Below are 21,641 nucleotides of genomic sequence, written 5' to 3' on the forward strand. Positions count from 1 at the left end.
TTCTCACGCACTGGCAAGCAGAATCTATCGCTTCATTTTGGGCCCTGGGCTAATAGTCACAAAAGTCAATCCGGAAAGTCTTTCTGACCTTCATACGTTTTGTAGAAGTACTTCTTGGTCATTATTTGACTTACTACATTCTCTTCTTTGGTGTGTCTTGTTGAAGCAGTGGCAGTGGATGCTGTGTTGTCCTCCCTCAGTTTGCTCCCTCCCCTTCATAGCACAGTACTCACTTCTTGGCTTTGCAGAGGGAAAAAATCCATTCCTATACCAGCTCACTTGAATTGCTTTTGTTGGGAACTGATTAAAAGCTTATTGCTGCCTTGTCTTGCAAATGGCATGCACTCTGGTTCTCATTTGATGGGCAGCCTGTCGGCCTGTCACACTGCTCCATAGAATAATTCAGTTGCTCAAAGCAGCAGTGCTGATCTGAAGAGCTTATGTGCCTCATTGCTAGCAGTTCTGCGCTTTTCACTCTGCAGGCTGGAAACATGATTTGTGAGTGGGCTGTGGCTTTAACAATGGAAGGCAAAGCTGCTCTGCTGTGTGTTTCCTTTCTGCTTCTTCCCTTACCCCCTCCCCTTCCCTTCCCTCCACCAGGCTATTTCTGTGGTATACTGAGCACCCAAACCAAAGTGAGGGAAAGGGAAAGGGGTGAAGTGAGAGGTGTCACAGTGCTCAGTTCCCATGTTTGATGTATACACCCTCTTCAGAAAGCACAGCATGTATGTAGGTCAGCAGTCCCTGCAGATTTTTATTATTTATAGCCATTTCTATAAATACAGGACTTCCTACAGCGCGTTCGTGCGGTGCTGTGCTGCTTGTAAACTGAAACGGTTTTATCCCTGCTACGGTCTGGAGGTAGCAAGTGCCAGCTAATAGATGAAGACGGAAATGAAAGTGAACGATATCCATGCGATGGCAGTCCTGCCACAAGGCATGGCACTTATTGATCCGGGAGAACACTGCAGTGACTCTATCAGAGGGCAAGGTTTTCAGTGCTCTGTCTGGATTTGATACCCAAGGGACTTTGTTTTCCCCTACTCTGCATGTGTTCATGTGCAGGCATGTACGTAGGTGCTCCTCTGTGCTGTAACTGGGGCCGATGACAACCAAGTGGGTGGGAACATGTGAAATCATGGAAGAAACTTCCTGCAGCTGCCCTGCCGCGTACATCAGGATAGAACTGCTCTTGTGGTTGTTTGACACCATTGAGAGCTACCTAGGGCACGACGAGGATGTATCGGGTTCCTTCTTGCTGCGGTGAGCACTGGTACTCACTGCGTAGGCTCCCACAGCAGCCAGTGCTGTACACCCCTATCAGTTGTTAGGCAAACATTTGCAGCTGGAATGCGTGGCATGTTCCTCTGCTCTCCACCTTGCATAGCAACACGGTTAAAATACTGAGATGTGCTCTTTTCATAGCCGTTAGCACTCAGAAATCTTGTTTTATCTGGTCAGCAAGGCACTTGGAAAACATCACCCTTGCATTCTGTGAAGAAAATGGGTCCCCATCCTTCTCCCTACTCCCCAAAATGTGCAGGATCCAGAGCTTTTCCCCCACCCCCCCATGTATAGTCTGTCTTCATTCATTTTGCTGCCACATGCCAAGGGTATAGCAAACAACTGATACGCGTGCTGTGTCTCAAGGCCAAACTAAGTTTTAAACGGGACCAGTTTATTTTATGCAGCCATGAAGCGTGGTACATTCTAGAAGGAGCACTGGGATGATGTACTGGAAGTTGCTGAAAACGAGATGGTGCTGATAGCGGTTTATTTATGGTACCTGGTTTGGGAAAGCAGATACTCCAACATTGTAAAATACAGAACTTTTAGAGTGCAAAGTGAGGGGCACCATGCTGCATTTATTGCTAAATGTATGCTTTGATTTCATTCAAGCCAGAAAGGGAACAGAGATCGTACCTGTAGAAGATCCAAATAGATGCTCAGCGTGTGAGCAAGCAAGATGTGGGGAGCAGGTTGCAGGATCAGAGCTTCAGCCTTCTCTGGGTGATAAACCCTCACGAGAGGAAAGAGAAAACCCGCTTCGAAATACAGCTCTACTGTCTTAATATTTCTTCTTATTAAATAATGTTGGCAGTCAGACTATAAGCATGTGAATAAACTGTTAATATTTAGGGGTTATTTATTGTATTAAATCCTCTTACATGCAGTTCACTCTGTTGTCCTCTGAATAGTATAATGGTAATTTTCCTCTTCTTTTCTAGTACAAGGATGCTTTTATGAAGGCAAACCCAGGGTACAAGTGGTGCCCCACTACAAACAAACCTGTAAAAACCCAGACATCCACTGTAACAAGCAGGAAAAAGCTATGGGCCTTTGCATCAGATGCTACAAAAGACTTACCAAGCCCAAGGAAAGTGACGACAAAAAGTGAAGAAATGCCACAGCTTAACTTTGGGATGGCAGGTGAGATTTCCATCTCTCTTACTCAGATGTAGCATCCTCATTGTGTTCGCGGCTGTGGCATGGAAATTGAATTGCAGTTTCTTCGCTGCACGTGGTACTGCAGTACAAATACCTTTCATTTTCCAGATTACATTGCCAAGACTGTAGTTAAACCTCTGCTAAAATACTCCTTACTGCCTGATTACTTTCAAGAGTTGAGTCCAGATATGTGGCACCATAAACCATATCCTGTTCGGGGTCCAGATTTGATTGTTTTGCTTTTAATTCCAGTTTAGCTGCAGGTAGAGAGTTTCATTTTCTAGTGGAAAAGGAAAACCCTGATTATTGTGCGTTCTTTTTCATCGAGCATTGTACTATGCTTAGTAATTAATTTATGGTCACCTATAGAGTTGAAGGTATTGACGTTCTTTTGGATGATTGTACTGGTGGAGCTAGATTTTTGTATTTAAATCAAGAGAAGTGTCATTTAATTTGACTTAAAATGTGCTCCTCTGCCCATTATACTTTAGAGGGGCACAATCTAACCTTTTAAACACTAAAAGAGCTAAAATCCATTGATAAGTGTTGGTGGAGTGCCTGGACTGGTGAAAGGCGGATAATCTCTCACTGATACCCGCAAATAGCACAACTGTTGCAGTTGTGGCCTTGAAGTACCAAGACATCACTGTTAAATATTGGCAGCTTCAGAACTTAACAGTCAAGTTATTGCTTTTTTGTGGTTTAAGGTTTCTGATTTTACCAGTACTGATGTGTTTGAAGCTTTGTCCTGTCCTGCCTTGTGTAAGACAAGTGTGTGGCAGGTAGGACTTTCCTGCTTGGAGAGACTGTGAGCTGCAGAGTGGAAAATGGTTTTATGGACCAAGGGTTAAAGGATAAAAAGGGATCAAAAGGCATGTATACCTTTTTGCTAGTGTGGTGGTATAAAAATTGCTGTAATGAAGTTCCTTCTGGCTATCAAGGAGCTGTGAAATGTGATGAAAAGAAAGCTTTTCATGCCACATAGTGGTGCTGTATGGGAGACCAGATCTAAACATTGCAAGCCCTATCATCCCGTTCTGCTTTTTCATACCAGAGGAGTAACTTCTGTGCTCCTTAAAGGTTTAGTGACTTCACATAAAGAACAAACAATAGGTCATGGTCTGCTTCTCTGCCATCCCCCATGGCTCTTGCTAGACTATCCCAGTGTAGAGTTTCTGAGGAGAGAGAGATCGTAAGACAGCAGCTGTCAGAGGACAGAGAACTTAATTAGGAACTACTCTAATCCATTGGTTTATCTGTAGAGCCGTTCCCTTCTGAATGGAAAAGGCCGTTTTGTGCTACCTGTGGCTTTTTGTTTATTTCTGTATATTTATATAGAATATATAGTATTTGATTACAGGCTGAGTAGTGACTATAGTAATTCACAGCGGTCTCACTCCAGTCCTCAAGCCAGTGAAGAGTGGCTGTTCCTTGAGCATAGCAATAGCTCATAAAATAGCAACAGCTTCTGACAGAGATGTTAGCAGCATCCAAATCATGACAAGTCTGCCATGCCAAATGGATTACTGTTTTGTCAACTGTATACCAGTTTGTGCTAACTATGTTATTTGTATTATTTGTAATAACTATGTTATTGGGTTCTTCTCTCCTTGACTTCTTGTCATAGTTCAGTTCAACTCTGACTTTATCTGGCCCAACCTCTTTTAAAACCCAGGCTGTATACTATCTGATGAACTAAAATGTATCTGAACCATCTCCAGAACAATTTTGCCTTTGAAATGCCATTGTCTGTCTTGCATTTTTATGGCAGATAGCTTCCTAGGACAGGGATTCTAGGATTCCGGAATCACTCCAGGAAATCTGCTTTACTTATTGGTAGTTGTTAATGCTGTCTTGATTGCTTTTTACATATTACATTTCAGTTTGGGAAATGTAATACACAGAGAGTAACATCTTCCTTCCCTAAGTCCCATACAGGCCATATCTCTCCTTTATTTCTGGCATTCCAACAATAACCACCCCACTTTTAAGCCTCTCATGTTTACATATTGTTTTGTCAAGAAACTGAGGTGTGGCACCAGCATTGGGCTTCTGAGCTGCGGATCCAGTGCTGGTGTCCTTGCTCATCCAGCCTGGAAGCTGTAATTCAGCGTGTGTCTCCTGATGTGGCTCACCTGTGAGCTGTTATAGGGTGTAGTGCATAGGCAGTTGCTGTTCACAAGTGAACATGACCGTCGCAGCATCTGCCCTCGCAGTGACAGAGCTAAGTGAGCAACAGCTTTGCTGTACAGATGTGGAAGTTTCCCAATACTTCCACATATCTGCATGAGGAAACAACCATCTGGACCAAAATGCTTTTTAATGAAGCAAAGGATGTGGAAAAGGCACTTCCTAGAGTAGGCAATATCCTAATAGAAATGCAGTTTTTCTGTTTTAGAAGGAAGCTTAATTCTGCACCCACATACAAGTTAGCTGAAACTGGGGCTTGCTGGCCTTCTTCCTGCTTAGCTTTTTGTCAGTTCTTTCTTTCCTATGACTGAAAAACTGCTGTGATGAGCTAGTCAGCCTGCAGAACACTTAACCAGACCTATATTAACAAAGTACAGCGTTCCCAAATAGTGAGATAGCTCCAAGTTTCATCAGTATTAAAAGCTGTTGGTAAAGTCATGATGAATCCATTCTGCGCGTCAAATGTATGTGTGCTGTTCTCTCACTCCTGTTGATTTACTGTAAATCGCTTTAAAACAGCACTTAAAATTCTTACGTCTTCATACCAGTAAGTTCTTAGTGCCATAAGAGAAACACCATTGTGCTGTGAAGACACCATAAACACATGGCAGTGTTTGCCTATGGACATTTTGTCTTCCCTTGGATGAAGTTGATTTGGGTTTTATCCTGGCGAGACATCCAAGCACCCAGCCCTCTGCTACAGCTGCAGCAGAAGTATTCAAGCTGTTTAAGCACCGAATTAAACGTTCACTTCCCACTTAGCTGTTGTTATTTTCCTTCCCTCTTAATTTTTACACTTAAATAAACAGTTGAAGTACTTGATTCCTTTGGGGGATGGGGGTGGAAAGGAGTCCTCTCCTTGTCCTGCTCTTCCTTGCTTGTTTGAAAGGCAGAAAGCTGAAACCACCAAGAATACAGAATTTAGAAGAGGGGAGAGAATTTGACAGTTGTAAGCTGCGTGTTCTCCAGTTGGCCAAAACTGAGGAGGAGAAAAAGACCCACAGGTGACTAAAGGGAAGCACAAGAGAGCAGCTGGGAGCCATCAGTGTGATGTGGGATAGGAAGGTGCTGCATTGCAGGGTGTCAGGCAAAGTGTTTTCAGGAGCTGTAGAGAAGAGTTAATGCCATTGAGCAGAGCACAGCTGATCTGAGGTGGTTGAACTCTACTGGGAACAGCTGGAGATGGGGAGGAGAGCTACAGGGACTGCTGGGATAGTGGGAGGTGGACATGCTAGATAACATTAGGAGGTCTTGATTTACTTAGGCTAGGAGAGCAAGTGGAAGGATGGTGGTCCTGTAAATGCAGAAGAGGGGAAACATCATTCAGGGAAGAACAGTTATTTAATCCAAAAGATTATGATGGGTGCAGAGATCTCTTCCCATCTCTCCTTCCTCCACATTAACTGCCTGCTCAGGCATCATCTTTCAAGGTACGTGTTCTTAAACGTTCTGATGTCCTCTTGCTTGAAAGACCAAATGGTTTCTGATCAAGTATTTTGGTGGCAAACAGTTCCTCCTGGATCACTTAGAATTGTACTTAGGTACTTGGCTGGCCCTTTCCATTTTCTGTCTCTGTTTCCTCAATCACTTCTTGTTACTAGATCCTATGTTTCTGATAGTGTCTTGTCTCTTTTTAGAAACTTAATATATTTTTTACTTTAAAATGCAAAGTTTAAAAAACCAGACCCACAAAACTACAAAAAAACCCTCACACTTCTACCTCTTTATTCTGGTAAAGCTAAGAATTCATTCCAGGTGAACACTGAGGTTGAAGCCAGATGCAATTTAGGCTGTATTCCTTAACATGAGCCACTCTTCTGTCCTGGAGATAGTGGATGAACCTGGTTTATTCACCTTGCTCTCCTCTGCTTCTATCTACTGCTGTCTTAAGAGAGTATTATAGAAAGTTACCCTGTGAATGTCAGTGGGAGATGCTGCCTGAAGGAGAACTTCTGGCACCATCTGTGGTATTGACTTAAACAGCACCAGTGGGTATTCTTACGAACTGGATCTTGATCATCTGTAGCACTGAATCCTTTGGAGTTTTATAGGTAGAGATTTGGCCTGTGTCAGCTGAAAAGAGCAACAGATTCCTCAGCTTTGCACTTGAGTGGGAATGGGCCAGGGGATTTCCCAGTGGGCATTTTGGTTGCAGCTATTCTGCATCCAAACTTGCGTAGCAAAATGCAACCCAGTGAACAAGAGTAATTGTGCTGGTTGGCCTCCACGCCAGGAAACGGTCCTGGGCACATGCCACTTCTTGTTGTGGAGAGAGTTTTTGTATAGTTTGGTGAAAGGGAACTGGAAAATGTGAGTGCACAGTAGGTGAAACCTGAGGGAGGTTCCTTACCTTTGATACCGCATCAGTACTGAGGTTTGTGACTCAGCAATGCAGCAAGGATAATGCTTGCCTTTCACATTGGGGTTGGTTGGTCCACAGGCACTCTCCCTCTCTCTACATGATGCTCTTTAAACCCAGGACTCTGCACTGCTTCCAGGGCACTCCCCCAAACTCAAGACAATTAGTCTTCATAATGATGAAGAGCGACCGCTGTTCTGAGTGGAAAAGCCACCCCATGAGTAATGCAGTGCCAGTGTTCGTTGCTTTCACTTCTTGTGGTTGTTTTCCGAGCTCCTGAGGTGCAGGAAGGCCGGAGGCAAGAAGCTGTCAGCAACAAATGCTTGGAGAAAGAACATTTCTATCCCCATTTTACTTTCCTCAATTATAGATTGCATTGGCAGGGCAACAAGTAGGCAGGCAGCTTGCCTGGCCAGGGCCTGCACTGTTCTGGCACAGAGGATCAAGCGCTTCATGCTTCAGGCTGGCGCTCTTCACCACTAAATGCAGTTCTAAATTAAAGCTAAATGAAAATAGGAATTTTGCTTCAGAGCTTGATCCTGTCACTTTGTTCCATCCTTTTATTTGTTCTGTGGCTGAGGAAGGGAACCACGGTGGGAGCATCTATTGAGTTATAAACACGTGCGATATTAGAGCATCCTTGTGTATATTTATGGATGAGATCATTACAGTTGCTGTTTTAAAGATATCCATCTCTGTAGTACATAAAACCTTTGGCAGTAAAATTGTAAATCCACGCAATGGGGTGTTAAGCACACAAATCCAATTAAATCCTTCAAACAGCTTTGAAAGCCTCTCCCAGAGGGTGCAGAAATGGTTATTTGTGATTCTCTTGAACTGCCTTTTATGGCAGCTTGCTTAGAGTGTCTGTGACAAGTAGTCTTCTGGGGGTTTAATGCTGCAAATGGTACGTTCTTTAACCAAGCAAATGAATAAACTGAAGACTTGGTTTTACTCTTTTTAACAGATCCTACACAAATGGGAGGTCTGAGTATGCTGCTTCTAGCCGGGGAACATGCCCTGACTGCACAAGAGGTAAGGAGCTGCCTTCTCTTCCTCCTGCGAGCCCTCAGTTTAGATTGCTCTGAAGAAGAGTATTTGACCAGTGGGAAATGAAGTTTAATACTCATCTTGGGTTAACCTCAGGTTGGACTGAAGTGTGAGCCCTGTGATGCAAGTCCTGCATCCCAACTGTGAACATAGAGGTTGGGCCCAGTTTTTCTCTCTGCTCAGTATTAATTCTGCAGGCTATTTGATCACACCAGGCAGGTCTGCCCCATGAGACAGGTCACAGGTAGAAAGGTTGAAATACAGCGACTGTGTCGACAAACAAGTGATTTTGTTTGGGCAGGGATTTCGTGTGCTTGTGCAGCGCCTCACACAACTGCATCCTTGGCACTGATGCAAAACAAATACCTGATAACTTCCATGCGATCAGTGTCACTGTAAATGCATTCTGAAACCATGCAAGTGCTAACAAGCAGCCCCAGTATTGCAGTCTACTCCCTGTTTTCCATCACAAGCATTTCGGTTTTAAGGGGCTTAGTAAATGAAAGAGTTCCTGTAGATACCCAGTAGAGTGGTCTTTCTTTTAAACTAATTATTATTTATGATCTATTGGGCCGACTTTGAGCACTGTTCAAAAGGTGGCTTGTACGCTGGGTAAAAGAAGTATTCACTGCCATAAATCTCTAGCCTGGAAAGAGGAGCAGTGGAGGTGAGGAGGGTTTCTGTTCCCTTTTCTTGTTGTTACTGGGAGGGCAAGCAGTAATTAACTACCTATACATGGTACCTCCAAATGTAAACTGAGCAGTGCATTTGAGATGGATTGAGCAGCTTGGCGCATCAGTTTGAGCAGGTCAAGCCTTCGTGCAGATGTGGGTACCGGCTTACTGTGCTGCAGCCTGACAAGTGAGAAACACTAGGGTAAGGTTGGCAGAAAAGTTTGTTTTGTGCTAAAATGACAACGTTCTGAGGCTTTCAGACTGTGAATCTTTATACTTGGAGTTTAAAAACTGTTGTCACTATGTTGTTCTGTTGAAATGAGAGGGAAGGTGTATTGTAGTCACAGGTGCTCAGTTCCCTTAAGAAGGGTCTTTGCTATGATCTTGTGCGTTGAGCTTGATTTTTACATGCAGAGTGCTTCAAGTAGTACAATTTGAGATGCCAGTGAAGGAATGAAACTTACACATGGATTTAGAGACAAAAACTGATGTTTTGTGATTGATTTAGTATATGAATAAGATTTTTAATTGGGACTTCCTTTTTTGAGCAAAACCCACATTTCTGATGCACCTGCATAAACCCCATTTTTTTTCTGGCACAAGCGTGCAGCCTGGCTTGTCATGTAACATTTACTTTATGTATAAGCTGTGCCACGCTGTGCTTTTTTGGCCCTGTCGTCTTCTTTTGAAACCTGGTCCTCCTCATCAAAGAGGCAAGCTGTGTAATCTGCTGTCCCCAAAACGTAAAGCAAAATGATTGTCATAAATACAGCCTGAACAAAACTAGCGGGAGGGCTTTGTTGGCTGTTGTTAGAATCATGGTGGGCCAGAAATTGGCTCATACTTGCTCACGAGTTGCTGTGTTTTAGTTGTCCTATGCTCTCTGAGAAGCAGGTGTGAGAGCACCTTCCCAGGAACCAAAACTGCACATCTGCAATACTTTCAGAGGGTCCCCTGTGTAAAACACATCCTCTGGAGCAGTGTGTGCTTGGTGTTCCCAAAGGGACCTAAAACGTTCAGTTGTCCTTACTCCCTCCTTCCTAACTCCTGCTATGCTTCTGTGCGCTGGGAAGCTTCCTCAGTTTCTTTGCATGGTAGCCCTGATGTGCCTTCTATTTTCCTTTGTTTCCTTTTGATTCTCTGTTTCAGTGCTGATTAGATAGGTACCAAATATTTCTTAGGCTTGTGATTCCCCAGATGCAGTAAAGATCCTAAACCTGTTCAGACTTGGATAACAGAGCAGCAGAACACTCCCCATCCTGGGGCATGTGGACATAGGAGACATAAGATGCTCATCTTTGCATGCCCGTGGGACAGCCTGTGGTTGGATTTCCATGCTTATGCTTGAATGCAGTTTCACACTCCAGCCACCATTTGGGAGGTTAGCAGAGCATCCTGGGCGGTGTTACGACAGGCTCAGTAAGAAGATCAGGAATTCTCTGTAGGATTGGTAAGCTGCTTTCCTCTTCAGTGGAGCTGTGTTCTGTTGGATTTGGTATTAACATGAGGGTAAGTTGATGTACTAAGGTGACTGTTGTGGTATTGTCAGTGAGGAGGTTCAGATGTTGCTTGACTATGGAAAACATAGGTATTGGGTTTTTATGCTTGTAAGTATGTAAATATGTAATATATCTAAAACCCTGGCATTTCTGTTTAAAAAAGAATTCTCTTACTTGATACCGCAGTCTTCGTTATCTTTAACGTGTGTCTGTACCTGTAAGATACACATGCATATGTGTGGTACTTAAACTGAGGGGCTGGCAGACATAAGATTCCTTATCAACATACAGCTGGCTGCTTGTGTGTATGTATGATTATGCGGACTTGGGTGGCCTTGTAAGCAGAGGTCTTAAATACCAAAAGTTGTTAACAGAAAGGAGGGCAGCCCTGGCATAGTTTGCTCAGAAACTGGGAGACGATGAGGGGAATTAAAGGTCTGCTATTATTCAACACGCTCTGATTCTCTCTCAAGTGTGTTAAATGGATGTATTGGGACTTTTCAAGTCAGGTGTTTAACCTTTGAGTTGTTGGAAGCCCAGATGTCCTGTAACATAGTGAGCCAGTGGGAGGAGGAGTTCAGGCCTGTGTGGTCCTGCAGGAGGATGGGAAGAGGCACAGCAGGGGTGTTAAAGGAATCACCTCGATGCTTCAGTCACCATCTCTGTGTGTCACCCATCATGTTCCTGTTTCTGTAGTTTATTCAGTAAAGAGTCGTTCTCCTCCCAGAGTTCAGTGCTGGTACGTGATTGATTTCCAGGCAGCAGCTGGAGTCACTAAGCAGATAGGCAAAAGAAGCTACAGACCTTACCAGCAGCAAACTAAGGATGTGGACCCAGACCCACCTAACTTCTGGGTCCTCTCACCAGTTGCACAAGACTGTGTTGTGTGTATATGAGCGTGTTTTGTTGAACACCCCAGCGGAAACACCCAGCAGGTGCTGTCCCTGTGGTAGACAAAGTCCCCACGTCAGGCTGATGCGCAGAAGGGATGAAGTTGTGTGAAGAGGGCTCCTTGCCTGCCCGCTTGCCTTGTCCTTTACTCGCCCGCCGGGCCCTTTGCTTGCCTTACAGCAGCACCTAGTGGCCTGTCTGTAGGTTACTGCCCAGAAATCCTGGGATGTAGTCCCAGTCCAAAACCTGGCTTTCCTACGAGCTTCCCCCCTCTTGCCTGTGCCGGGCACATCAGGACTGCAGTAAAGCCTTGCATCGTTCTGCACAGAACATGAACCAAGGGCTGTCCTTCACCTTCCTTTGGCGTGATCCGTTTTAGAGCAGGTAACGGCAGCCTGCAGGGAAGAGGAGGCTATGGAGGTGTTGTGCTTGTGGTTTCTTTGAGAACAGAAGGTTTATCTTGCATGCAGTGCTGGTGCTGAAGCTGGTGCGAGGTGGTATCACCTGCAAATCAGAAGTGAAAAGTCTCTCAGTGCAGCAGAGGGTACGCTCAGAGGATGAACAAGGAGAAGGAATGAGATGTTGAGGATGTTTCATCACAGCAGGAAATGAGACGTGCACAATGGCACTCTCTGTGCATCCGTTCCCTCCGGTAATTATTGCAGTGCTTTGATTGGGTTCAGCCTAGCAGAGGTTGGAAGTCTTGGAGATAATAAATTTTCCCACAAGTCAGGAGCATATGGGGAGCAGCTGAGTAGAAGAAACAAGCTCAAATTAGTGCTTCTGTCAGTAAAGGTGACAGCATTAGCTTTCTAAAGGTAATAGAAATTGATAGGAAAAGCATTGTTGGTCTGACCACAAAATAGCCTCTGGGTTACTGGGCACCAGCAATCTGTCCTTGACACACACAGCTGTAAGAAACTGGCTTCACACCTTCCACAACTTGTGGTTCCTGTACCACGAGGTGACCAAGCTGTGCCCGACCCCAGCGCATGGCCTCGGAGGCAGCAAGAAGGTTCATCCTCCCTCACCGTGCCTGTCAGGAGCGAGTGCCTCCCAGCACTGGTGTTGCAGGGGCTGAGCCATCGCAGCCCCTTTCAGGAGGGCTTCGTTGCTCCAGCACGGTGCTCCTGGGGTGGCGTGGGTCAGCGGCTCCTAACTTGGAGCTGCTTTGTGCTGTGTCAGTTCAGATGGGTGTTGGTAGGCTCATGTGGACGTGCCCTTGGGTAGGTAGCTGGGGACCTGCAAAGCCGCGGTCTTTTCTGGTCTATTTCTGGCAGCATCCCACCAGTGAACTGGCCTGAAACAACCAAATGAACCCTCAGGTATACAAGCAACATCCTTATGTATTTCACACCAGTGCAGAGACTCAGACCTTCAGAGAAGGGTCACTCAGCAGCAAGATTGGTACATTGCATCCCTGGTACAACCCACAGCACTGCTGAGGCACGGGCATCTTCCACACATCATAGAGAAACTTGTGAAAAGCAGTAATAAATGTTACATCAGTGAAAACAATAGCACAAATCACTGAAAAAGGAAAAGACGGGCATTTCAAATACATTCTTTGTAAGCCTTCGGGTTGGTATACTCCCGTAGTACACTGATAATACATCCTGCTTGGTGTTTAGTAAATATAATAGAAGCATATCTCCTAGGAGGCACTGTTACTGCTTGGTTTTACAGCAGGAAGAAAGAAGTACAGTTGTGCATGTAAGCAAATTGTTGTGTGGCATAGTTCCCCTTGGGAACTACACACCGTTCTTGGCCTGTGGGTTGCTCTGACTGGATTTAGTGTTTTCCAGGGTAGTATGGGTAGCAGATTCCTGAAACAAAATGCCACTGGTACTATGGCATCTTGGACAAGCAGGAGCAGCAGTACAAACTGCATGTGCTGTAGGCCTGCTTATTCTGTGGTGCTTTGTGCTTACCAGCAACAGAGGTGGTTGCTAGCTAAATCTCACACATGCATTCACTAATAAATGCTGTTGACATACAGAAACACATTTGCATCAAAATGTTGGAAGTAAACTGAAATCTTATGGAAAAAATACAAGTTGTTAGGGAATAAATTGCCATCCTTCTGCTTTTCCTAAAATCCCACAAAGTCTCTCTTCTTCCATTTCCTATAAGCCACGTTACATACCTTATTTTACACTAACTCGTGCTTCTATGAGTTACACATGTAAATCTTTTATACTCAAATCTGGCATTAAATGAATTTGAGGCAGTTCCTTTACAGAATGATGCTTGAGTAGCAGAATTCTGGCTAATAAGAACAGTACAGCTGAGCTTTGTGTTAATTTGAATAAGGCTGTTGGGTTTGAACAATCATGTCTTTGTGTTGTAATTTCAGTAGTTATGACTCTTTATGCCAGAGCTTCACATAAGCATCCCAAAATGGATGTTTAGGAACATCATTTGACGATTTTAGGCTTGTGGTACCCATACTTTCATGCTGTTAGGTGAGCTGGGGATAAGCCTTTCTGTCACTTAGCAACTCTCAGTGTCTTCAAAAACGTTGTTTTAGCTTCTAAGTAATTTTCTTGTTCAGAATGGCATTACAGACATAGCAGTGTTGATGGCATCACCAGTACCAGGTAGCCGTGTAACCCAGTATCAGTTTAGCATTCTTCTGCAAAATTTGGAATTAGGAAAAGAAATATATCCCTGGTATTATTGGGGTCTTTCTTCTTAGGTGATTTTCAGATGCGTTCAAATGGGTGCTAAACTACGTTTTCACCTGTAAGCTCAGTTCAGCCTATCCAGGACTGTGGAATATCAGGTTGTCCATCTCTTAAACACTGCTTCTTGTTACTGCTGCCTGGTGTTTCATTTGCTCACTGTTGTTCTTAGCTTGAAAGCATCACCTTTGAGGTCTTACTCTGCACACTCCTTGTTTTCAGGTTTCCTCAAGTACTTGCCAGTCTGATGCAACTAATTCTACAGAAGCCTGTCAGAAGTCATCACTGTTTCAGTTTGCAGAGGTGAGTTCCTTTTAAAAGGGTTGTCTTTCCCACTGAGTCCTTTGTAGAAGCATTTGAAAGCTGAACGGCATGCTTTTGTTTGTTCCTTCTTTTGGGGATTATGGTACTGGATCAGTTAATCAGGTACGTAGGTTGGACCTGAAGTGCAAGAGAGTGTATTTAAGAACATGGTGGAAACCCTAGTGTAATAATGGAGCTATGGTTTAAGCAGTAATTTAGAGATGTGGTGTTATTCCTGCACTTAGTTTTGAGCTAGAGCCTTACTTACTGAACTTCTAACCTGTATGTTTGGATGTTAGGTTATGTTTTATCTATCGTGGGTGCTTTAGTTGTCAACTCCATCAAAAATAACTGTTGTTCTGGAATTCCCAGACTTTTCCTCTATGCTATATCCACCAAACAGCTCTATCCAATGTGTAATATTTTGTCAACGTATTGAGCAGTGTCATACTTTGTATAGTTCCTCTTGATAACAGTCTGTTCCATCGATTTCACTGTCAGGTCTTTTAAAGAGCAAGGTAAATACCAGCTCACTAAATTGTTTCAGTTCATTTTACGGTGCCCAAGCAGGAACGTGCCACAGCCACGTGGTAGTAGACAGGAATTGTGTTGTGTGCTACAAGATAGAGTCTTGCTAAAGGCTTGTGACCGCTGGCTTTTCCTTTCCCATTGAAGAACAGCTTTAATGGGGGCTAGGAAACAAGCTCCTGCACTGCTGAAACAGGTGGTTTAGTTATAGCTCACTGATGATCAGTAATTAGAAATGCATATTAGCTAGTCTTACTTCTCCGGATGTTAAGCAACCTGTAGTGAGGCTGCACCTAACCAGTACGTGATATAAATCTGTGGCAATGGCAAAATAATAGGTACTTGTACCAAGGTCTGACATTAATCGGAGGTGTCATTTGCAACCAAAATGATTGGCACAAGGTAAACAGTATAAAACGCAGTTACCTGAGTACCTGGGATAGATCTCAAAGTACCTGCACCCCTTGTGTCCCTGGCCATGCGTACCCTCCATGCTACGCTATTTCTTCATGAAAAATAAGATCACTGTTTCATAAGTCACCCATTTATGTGTGTGATGGAAAGCAGGTACTGCTCTTTGGGTGTGCTGGGTTTCATTTGCATGCCCATTAGGTACCAGGACTCTTTTTGGATGATGGATCAGAAACGTAGCACATTGAAGTTTGATATTGAAACTGAAAGCGTTAGGTAATATGAACGTAATTGTTTTCCTGACAGATCTCTTCGAGCACATCACAGCCCGGAGTCCTGGGAGCTGTAAAACAAACCGAGGAGTCTGCATTGTTTCAGTTTGCTGAGGTATAATGGCTGAAATACGGGTGGGGGGAGGAATATGGGAGGAAGCAAGGAATCAATAAGAGTTGTCACTGAATGGCTGAGCACCCTGTGTTACAAAGGATTCCCATTAGGAGATGTTTATCTTCATGACAGCATTGTGTTAAGAAAATCATATGGGGGATAACCAGTGATTGGACAAGATGTTCTACCAGCTGTAGCATGTACAAACGATACTGGGCTTGCGCACGTTACCTGGCCTTCCCTAGCAAAGGACCACTGCAAACGTACTCTCCAAATGGCCATTCTGCAATGACACTACGCAGTGCCTATGGAAGAGGCTGCAGCAGTGCAAAATGGCAGCTGCCCTAGAGGCAGGAATCCTTTGGAAAACAAACTTGCAGGTCAGATGAAGCCTATCACAACAGCTACAGGGATCTGTAACACCATGATTAGCTGATGACTTATAAAGCCTATAAATTGCCCTTAAGTATGTAAGCTGTCCCTCTTCCTCCACGTGCGGAAGGTTTGGAGTTCTTAAAGATTGCTTTTAATAGTTTATTCTCCCATGTGTTTAGTGTGCTTCTGTGAATTGACTTTCCACACATATTCTCTTCTTGCCCATTTGGGGGAGTCTGGTACTGCTTTGCAGAATCAGTTGTGCTAAAGGTATCTTCAGGGTGTGTCTGAAAAGAAGGGACTGAAGCTGGTGCTATTGTGGAGGAGCAGAATGGGATGAAAAGATACCCCGTTTGTTATGCTGTGTGCATACAACACTCTTCATTCTGTTAAATGTTAAGCTAATTGTGTACTGTGTGTTTTCAGCTCAGCTGGGATGGGCCTTGATGTACTTGTTAGGAGGCCCAACTGAGAAAAACCAGTTTACTAATTCAGGTGCCATACAGTCCCTGACTACAAACACCCCTAGAAAAGATGTGATAGAGTTAATATCTCTAATCACAAAGATGTTTTCATATGTGTCCCCTTTTATTAAAGTTTCAAGTCAGTTTGGAAAGTTCTGTTGAGAAACTCGGTGGAATTGAGCGGGATGGAGCCATGTATTGAAGCCAACCTTTTAAACCAAGTAGGAGATAGAAGTTGGAGAGCACTTCTTGTGAATTGCGTTGCAAAATGTTGTCTGAGTGAGTCTGCTAACTTAGATTGAGAAATCGTCAGCATCTTGTGCTTTAATTGAACTGCAGTCTGCAGAGATGAGCAGGGTATCGGTTTCCTTCAGCACACCATTTCATCCATTTCAAGCCATTTCCTTTAGCACACCGTTCTCAAATTGTCATGTAAAACCTGACCAAGATCGACTTTGGGGATTTCGCCGAACCTAAAATCATTTCCTCTCCTAATTGAACAAACAACAGAATGACCACCCTGAAAATGGTCATACGGATGTGACAGCGCATTGAGTTGCATACCACGACACGGCGCCAGCTCATCCGGCACGTCGGAGTGCGTGTGTGAATCATCAACTGTTAGGTAGAAGAGGTGCTTAGAAAGTTAATTAGAAACTGGTGAGGACAGTTTTAAAGCCAGGGCTAAGCTCTTTTTCTTGTAAAGATATTAAAATGCGTGTGCAGTCTGAGGGGGGGTTGTGGGGTTTGAGTTGTGTTTTCCATGTCTGGAAGTAAGGGACAGAGACATGGAAAAGGAAAGAGCATGCTCTTTAAGCTTTCTTCCCCTGCTATTAAAGCTGCTTGTGCTCTTTCGCATCTAAGGGCTTTCATTTGCACAGGGTGTCTTTTGTCAAGTTTGGCAAAAATCCCGTTCCTTACTGTGCCGCTTCTTACCGGGTCCTGTCTGTATGAATGCATTACTGCATTTAGGAAGCTAAATCGTGGTCAGCAATTTGCAGTAGACTGCTGTCAGCCATGTACAGTGCTACAAAAGAGAAAATAGAGGGAGAGAAAGTAGTTATTTAGCCAGTAGCCAAGTAGACCTATGAAGAAATGTGAAGTGTGCTGTGGTCTGATGTGCCTGGAGCTTTTGGCAGCCATCCCAGCTCAGTTTTGGTTCTGGCTGGGTGTTCTTCGTATGTTCCCTTTCTCTTCGCCGCCTTTGCAGCAGGGTGAGTAAGAGTGCCTCTTTGTGAAGATAGCAATCCCATTGAGTAGATTTGTCATTTAAAATGGACACCTTCACCCCAGCAGTACAAGTCCGCTGTCACTCAGAAACAGCTTGTTATATGGAGACGTTAGCATGGGATTCTTTTCGTCTGTAAAGCCTCAAGTTAGCCTTTCATGTGGTTGTCTCTCCCAAATGCTATAGTCATCAGTTAAAGCTGTTGAGGGTATGGCTAATGAGGCCTGCCCAGTGACTTGCCGCAACAGGTGATGAGAATCCCAAGAGTAAGACTTCACTGGGTCCTGTGGGTGTGCAAGCATGCATCTTGGAGGTCTTCAGAGATGACATGATGTCCCTGTTAAGAGTTCTTTTAAGTCTAGAGTGTTGCCAAGTTGCACTTTTGGCTTTCTCATTCTGCTCTTGCAGATACTTGGTCCTACTTCTGTCCTTCCCATTTGCACCTTTATGGAAAGCCATTATATAGGCCAGTGATTTCAGAGCAGTGGGCTGTGTTCCTTAGTGCGGTGGCTGTTTGCAAGCTGTCTGCTCACATGGGCTGGTTGCTGTCACCCTCCTTGCCATGTGAGGGAGGCAGAGCAGATGGGACCCTTTGCTCTCTTGGTCTTACTGGATGTGTGTTTGGCAAACGCGAACAGATGGTGATGACTGCTTTGTTGAGAAGAAACAAGAGTACCTCTTGGATTTACTTAGCTAAACTCTCATTATTAAACAGAGAAAATGCTTCCGGAGGGTCGAAGCCATAAATTGCTTTTTTAACCATCTTAAAACCAGAATGAAGCCAAAACCCCCAAACTCTTCACTTTCAGCAGTTTTTCTGTAGGTGATTTAATGAAAAAAGCCCCAACTTGTGTGCAGCAAGGTGGAATTCCCTTTGCAAGTCCAACAGGTTACCATCGTTTAAGAAAAAGGCATGCCTGAGGATGATTTTGTCCCTGCTGCATTCTCACATAGTCACTTTGAGCAGGCTTGCAGGCAGCCCTTTCTGTCTGTTTCTGTGCTGAGCAGAAGGTTTGAATCCTTGAAAACTTCTGGTCAAAACACCTTAAAATTGTGAGAACTCGTCACTATCTTCTGATAGCCAGCCTTCCCTTAGGTAAAGCTGTAACCTTCCCAGGTAAAGCTGCTGTGTAAAACAGATGAACATGTTTGCTATTTGTCTGTATGCTGAAGTTAGTAAACAGCTGTGTTGAAATGAAATACCTGGTTTAAGAGGGAAGTGAAAATGTGGTACAGTGGCACATGCTTCTTACACAATGATGTAGTAGCTCAAATGCTGACCTGCATTGTAATAAAAGACAGCAACTTGCCCCTAATGATCCACAGGTTCAACCCCTAGATAAAAAGGGGGTATTTGTGGCTGTAGTACTGCAGGTTCTGATTATTCTAAGCAAAACTAGAAGGTGGTGGTAAGACAGGGAATGAGATTGGTATTCCCCCTGAGAGGTGATTCGTTGGCCATCTCCTGCTTTTGGTGTTTGGCCAGCAGCTTCAGCAGAATGAATCCTTACATTTATGTCTCTTGCAGTCTGTTTTCTTCACTATGAAGAGAGTTTTCATGCTGAAGTGAAATGTTGCCTTCCCGTTAGCACTACACGGATCTCGCCTTGGTTTTGTTAGGAGCAGCCATTTGCTTGTCAGTATGAAATTCTTTACTCTTTCCTCACATGATGCGTCAGGAGGCAAAATATCGCTGCACGTTCTCAGGTTATACTGCAGCGTGTGGGTCTTTCTCTGTCCCTTTTCTACCCTTCATATTGCACTGAAAAAAATCATTAGAAGCAGAGGATTCAGCAGAGCAGAAGGATGGAAAGCTGAGGCCATCTTTGTGCAAAGTGCAGTGTGCAAGGTACTTGCTCTGGTGGGGTCGTGAGCAAGTTCACTCAAAGCATACAAGGACTGTGGGTTATTTATTGGGTTTAATTTTAATTATTATTAATGAAGTATTATTTTAATATATTTTTTTTTATTTTAATATATTGTTATTGATGATTATTAATGAAGTATTTGGCACTGTATTTTATAACAGTTTGCAGTAAAATGGTTATCCTGGATTTTGGTGGGGGCTGGGGGTGTAATGAACCTCCTTGACAACTGCAAAGTAAACTCGTCAAATGATCCAGTTCCAAAGAACCACATTAAACATAAAGGCTAAGGTGGCAGTTTTTGCATCTGAAAGATCATGGTCATAAGCATGATTTTTGTGATGAGGCAGATGACACGGACACACCGGTGGTCTTGCTCCTGATCTTAGGGCTTTTCAGGGCTTCCAAATACTACCATGTAGCCCCATGCCAAAAAAGATCACATACGTGCAATAACGATGAATTCTTGTGTTGATGAACTCAGGCTGCACTTGGGAGCAGGTCAGACAAAACCTGACTGTAAAAGCAGTTCCCTGAAGTGGAGTGGTAGGAATTTACTCAGCACTAGTGCTGGCACACCAGCATCTTATGTAGAAGGCTGGATTTGATCTCCAGATGTCAGGTCTTCCTTCTTTTTTCTAACTAAAGAAAGTGAAAAATGAAGTGCCCTTGAGGACAAACGGTCCTCTTCTGTATTTAACCAAATAGGAAATACTGTTCAGGCTTTCAAGGAGCAGGTTATTTAACCTTGACTACCGCAGTCGTTCATGCTTTTACACAACAGGTATGTCTTGTTCACTTAGTCACCTGAAACGCACGGCATGAGAGATTATTAGCTGTGGGCAATACAAACATAGAAGAGAATCCATGAGCCTCATCTAAGGAAGAAATTCAGTGTTTGCTTGTATCCTACTGACCTAAAAGCCTGTTAAGTGTTTCATGGATGGTACGTGAAACACTTCCATGAAGTAGCACCTTCTGCCAGAAGAATCTTAACCGATTTAACTGACTCCTTGGTTTTTTCGTTACTTTTCTCCCTTCATTTCTGTCTTTCCTGTGTGCCACTGAAATATTTTTCTCCTCTGTTCATTTAAAACCTAGATCTCATCAAATACTTCCCAGTTGTCCAATCCTGAGCTGGTGAAGCACTGTGGGAAGTCTGCACTCTTCCAGTTTTCAAGAGTAGGTTTATACCAGTTAGCATCACAGTGGGATAATGTGTATATCTATTCTCCAGAAGGCTATGAATACTAGGTCAGGTTTCCCAAAAGTCCTAGAAATTCTCTGTGAGTCTTAAATACAGCCCTGTAGAGGTCTCCTCTTTGGTACGGATTAATCACTCAAAAACCTTTGAGGCTTGGTGTGCAGATGCTATTCTTGATGATTAAAGATGAAGATAACATGCTGTAATCAGGTAAATAAGGGAGGATCCTAGCACCTTACTCATACAGGGGGTTTGCCCCCTCCTTCCTCCCATCCAGCCACATATTCTTGCTGTAGTGAGGTTAATATCTCTTGGGGGAAAAAAAGACAGAGATTGGAAGCCCTGAAATAAAACTATTTCATGCCTTGTTCCATAGGTAGTAATGCTACCATCTGACTCTATAGGAACTTACATGAGTGGAGGAAAACCTGCCTTACCCTGCAGACAGTCCCTCGCAGTTTGTGTGTGCTGCGTTGTCAGCAGTGCTTATGCAGGGGTGATTACACCTAATTGTGGTCAGTGATCCGTAAGGGCATTTGGCTATTGCAGCCCTGGGACAGCAAAAAGGCTGGTAGTATTTAGTCAGGGACACCAGAAGTTTTTCAGGTACCTCTTACAAGACAGCAGCAGGGTTTGAGTAGGGCTGTGCTGGGCTAAGGCTGCTGCTGGGTGCAGCTTGACTTTTGGAAGCCAGCATTGAAAGCTGTGATATGATGAAGCTTGTGGAGCCCTCATTGGAGGGTTCACTGATGCTTGTCCACAGAGTTTGTATGGCAGCTGGCAGAAAAAGGGCAGCTGGCAGTGTGATGTTTGCATGTTGGGCGCCTTTCTGTGATCTCTCAGCGGCTGTTCAGGTTCCCACAAACCTGATTTAATATACAAAATGAATGTTAAAGGCTCTGATTCAAACGGAGAAAAGCATGGCACATGTGCAAAGCACATCCTGCTGGCTGCTAACTCTTGTAGGGCCTTTATTTCTTTCCAGTTTTGGAGATAAGTGGTATCTGTAGTGTTGGACTGCAGTTGGATAAATGAGATGTGAGAGATTCAGCTGCAGTCTTCAGATAGCAGTTCAGGACCT

At 43.9% G+C, this 21,641-nt stretch overlaps 1 protein-coding gene across 17 annotated transcripts in view; it reads left to right on the forward strand.

Annotated features, from left to right (window-relative positions):
- BBX (BBX high mobility group box domain containing) overlaps window positions 1-21,641 on the forward strand; it is a 135,153-nt gene that overhangs the window by 85,965 nt on the left and 27,547 nt on the right. For 16 of the 17 annotated variants that reach the window (XM_057397315.1, XM_057397314.1, XM_057397319.1 and 13 more), the window contains 4 exons: window positions 2,229-2,430; window positions 7,965-8,032; window positions 14,018-14,098; window positions 15,344-15,424. In XM_057397315.1, coding sequence (XP_057253298.1) covers window positions 2,229-2,430; window positions 7,965-8,032; window positions 14,018-14,098; window positions 15,344-15,424 — 432 coding nt within the window. The remainder of the gene's footprint in view (window positions 1-2,228; window positions 2,431-7,964; window positions 8,033-14,017; window positions 14,099-15,343; window positions 15,425-21,641) is intronic. The other variant, XM_057397311.1, reaches the window with a different exon arrangement.

The sequence above is a fragment of the Pezoporus wallicus genome, unplaced genomic scaffold, assembly GCF_028554395.1.
Source record: "Pezoporus wallicus isolate ANWC-B61680 ecotype Strahan unplaced genomic scaffold, APGP_CSIRO_Pwel_v1 contig_8721, whole genome shotgun sequence".
In the NCBI taxonomy this organism is placed as follows: Eukaryota; Metazoa; Chordata; class Aves; order Psittaciformes; family Psittacidae; genus Pezoporus; species Pezoporus wallicus.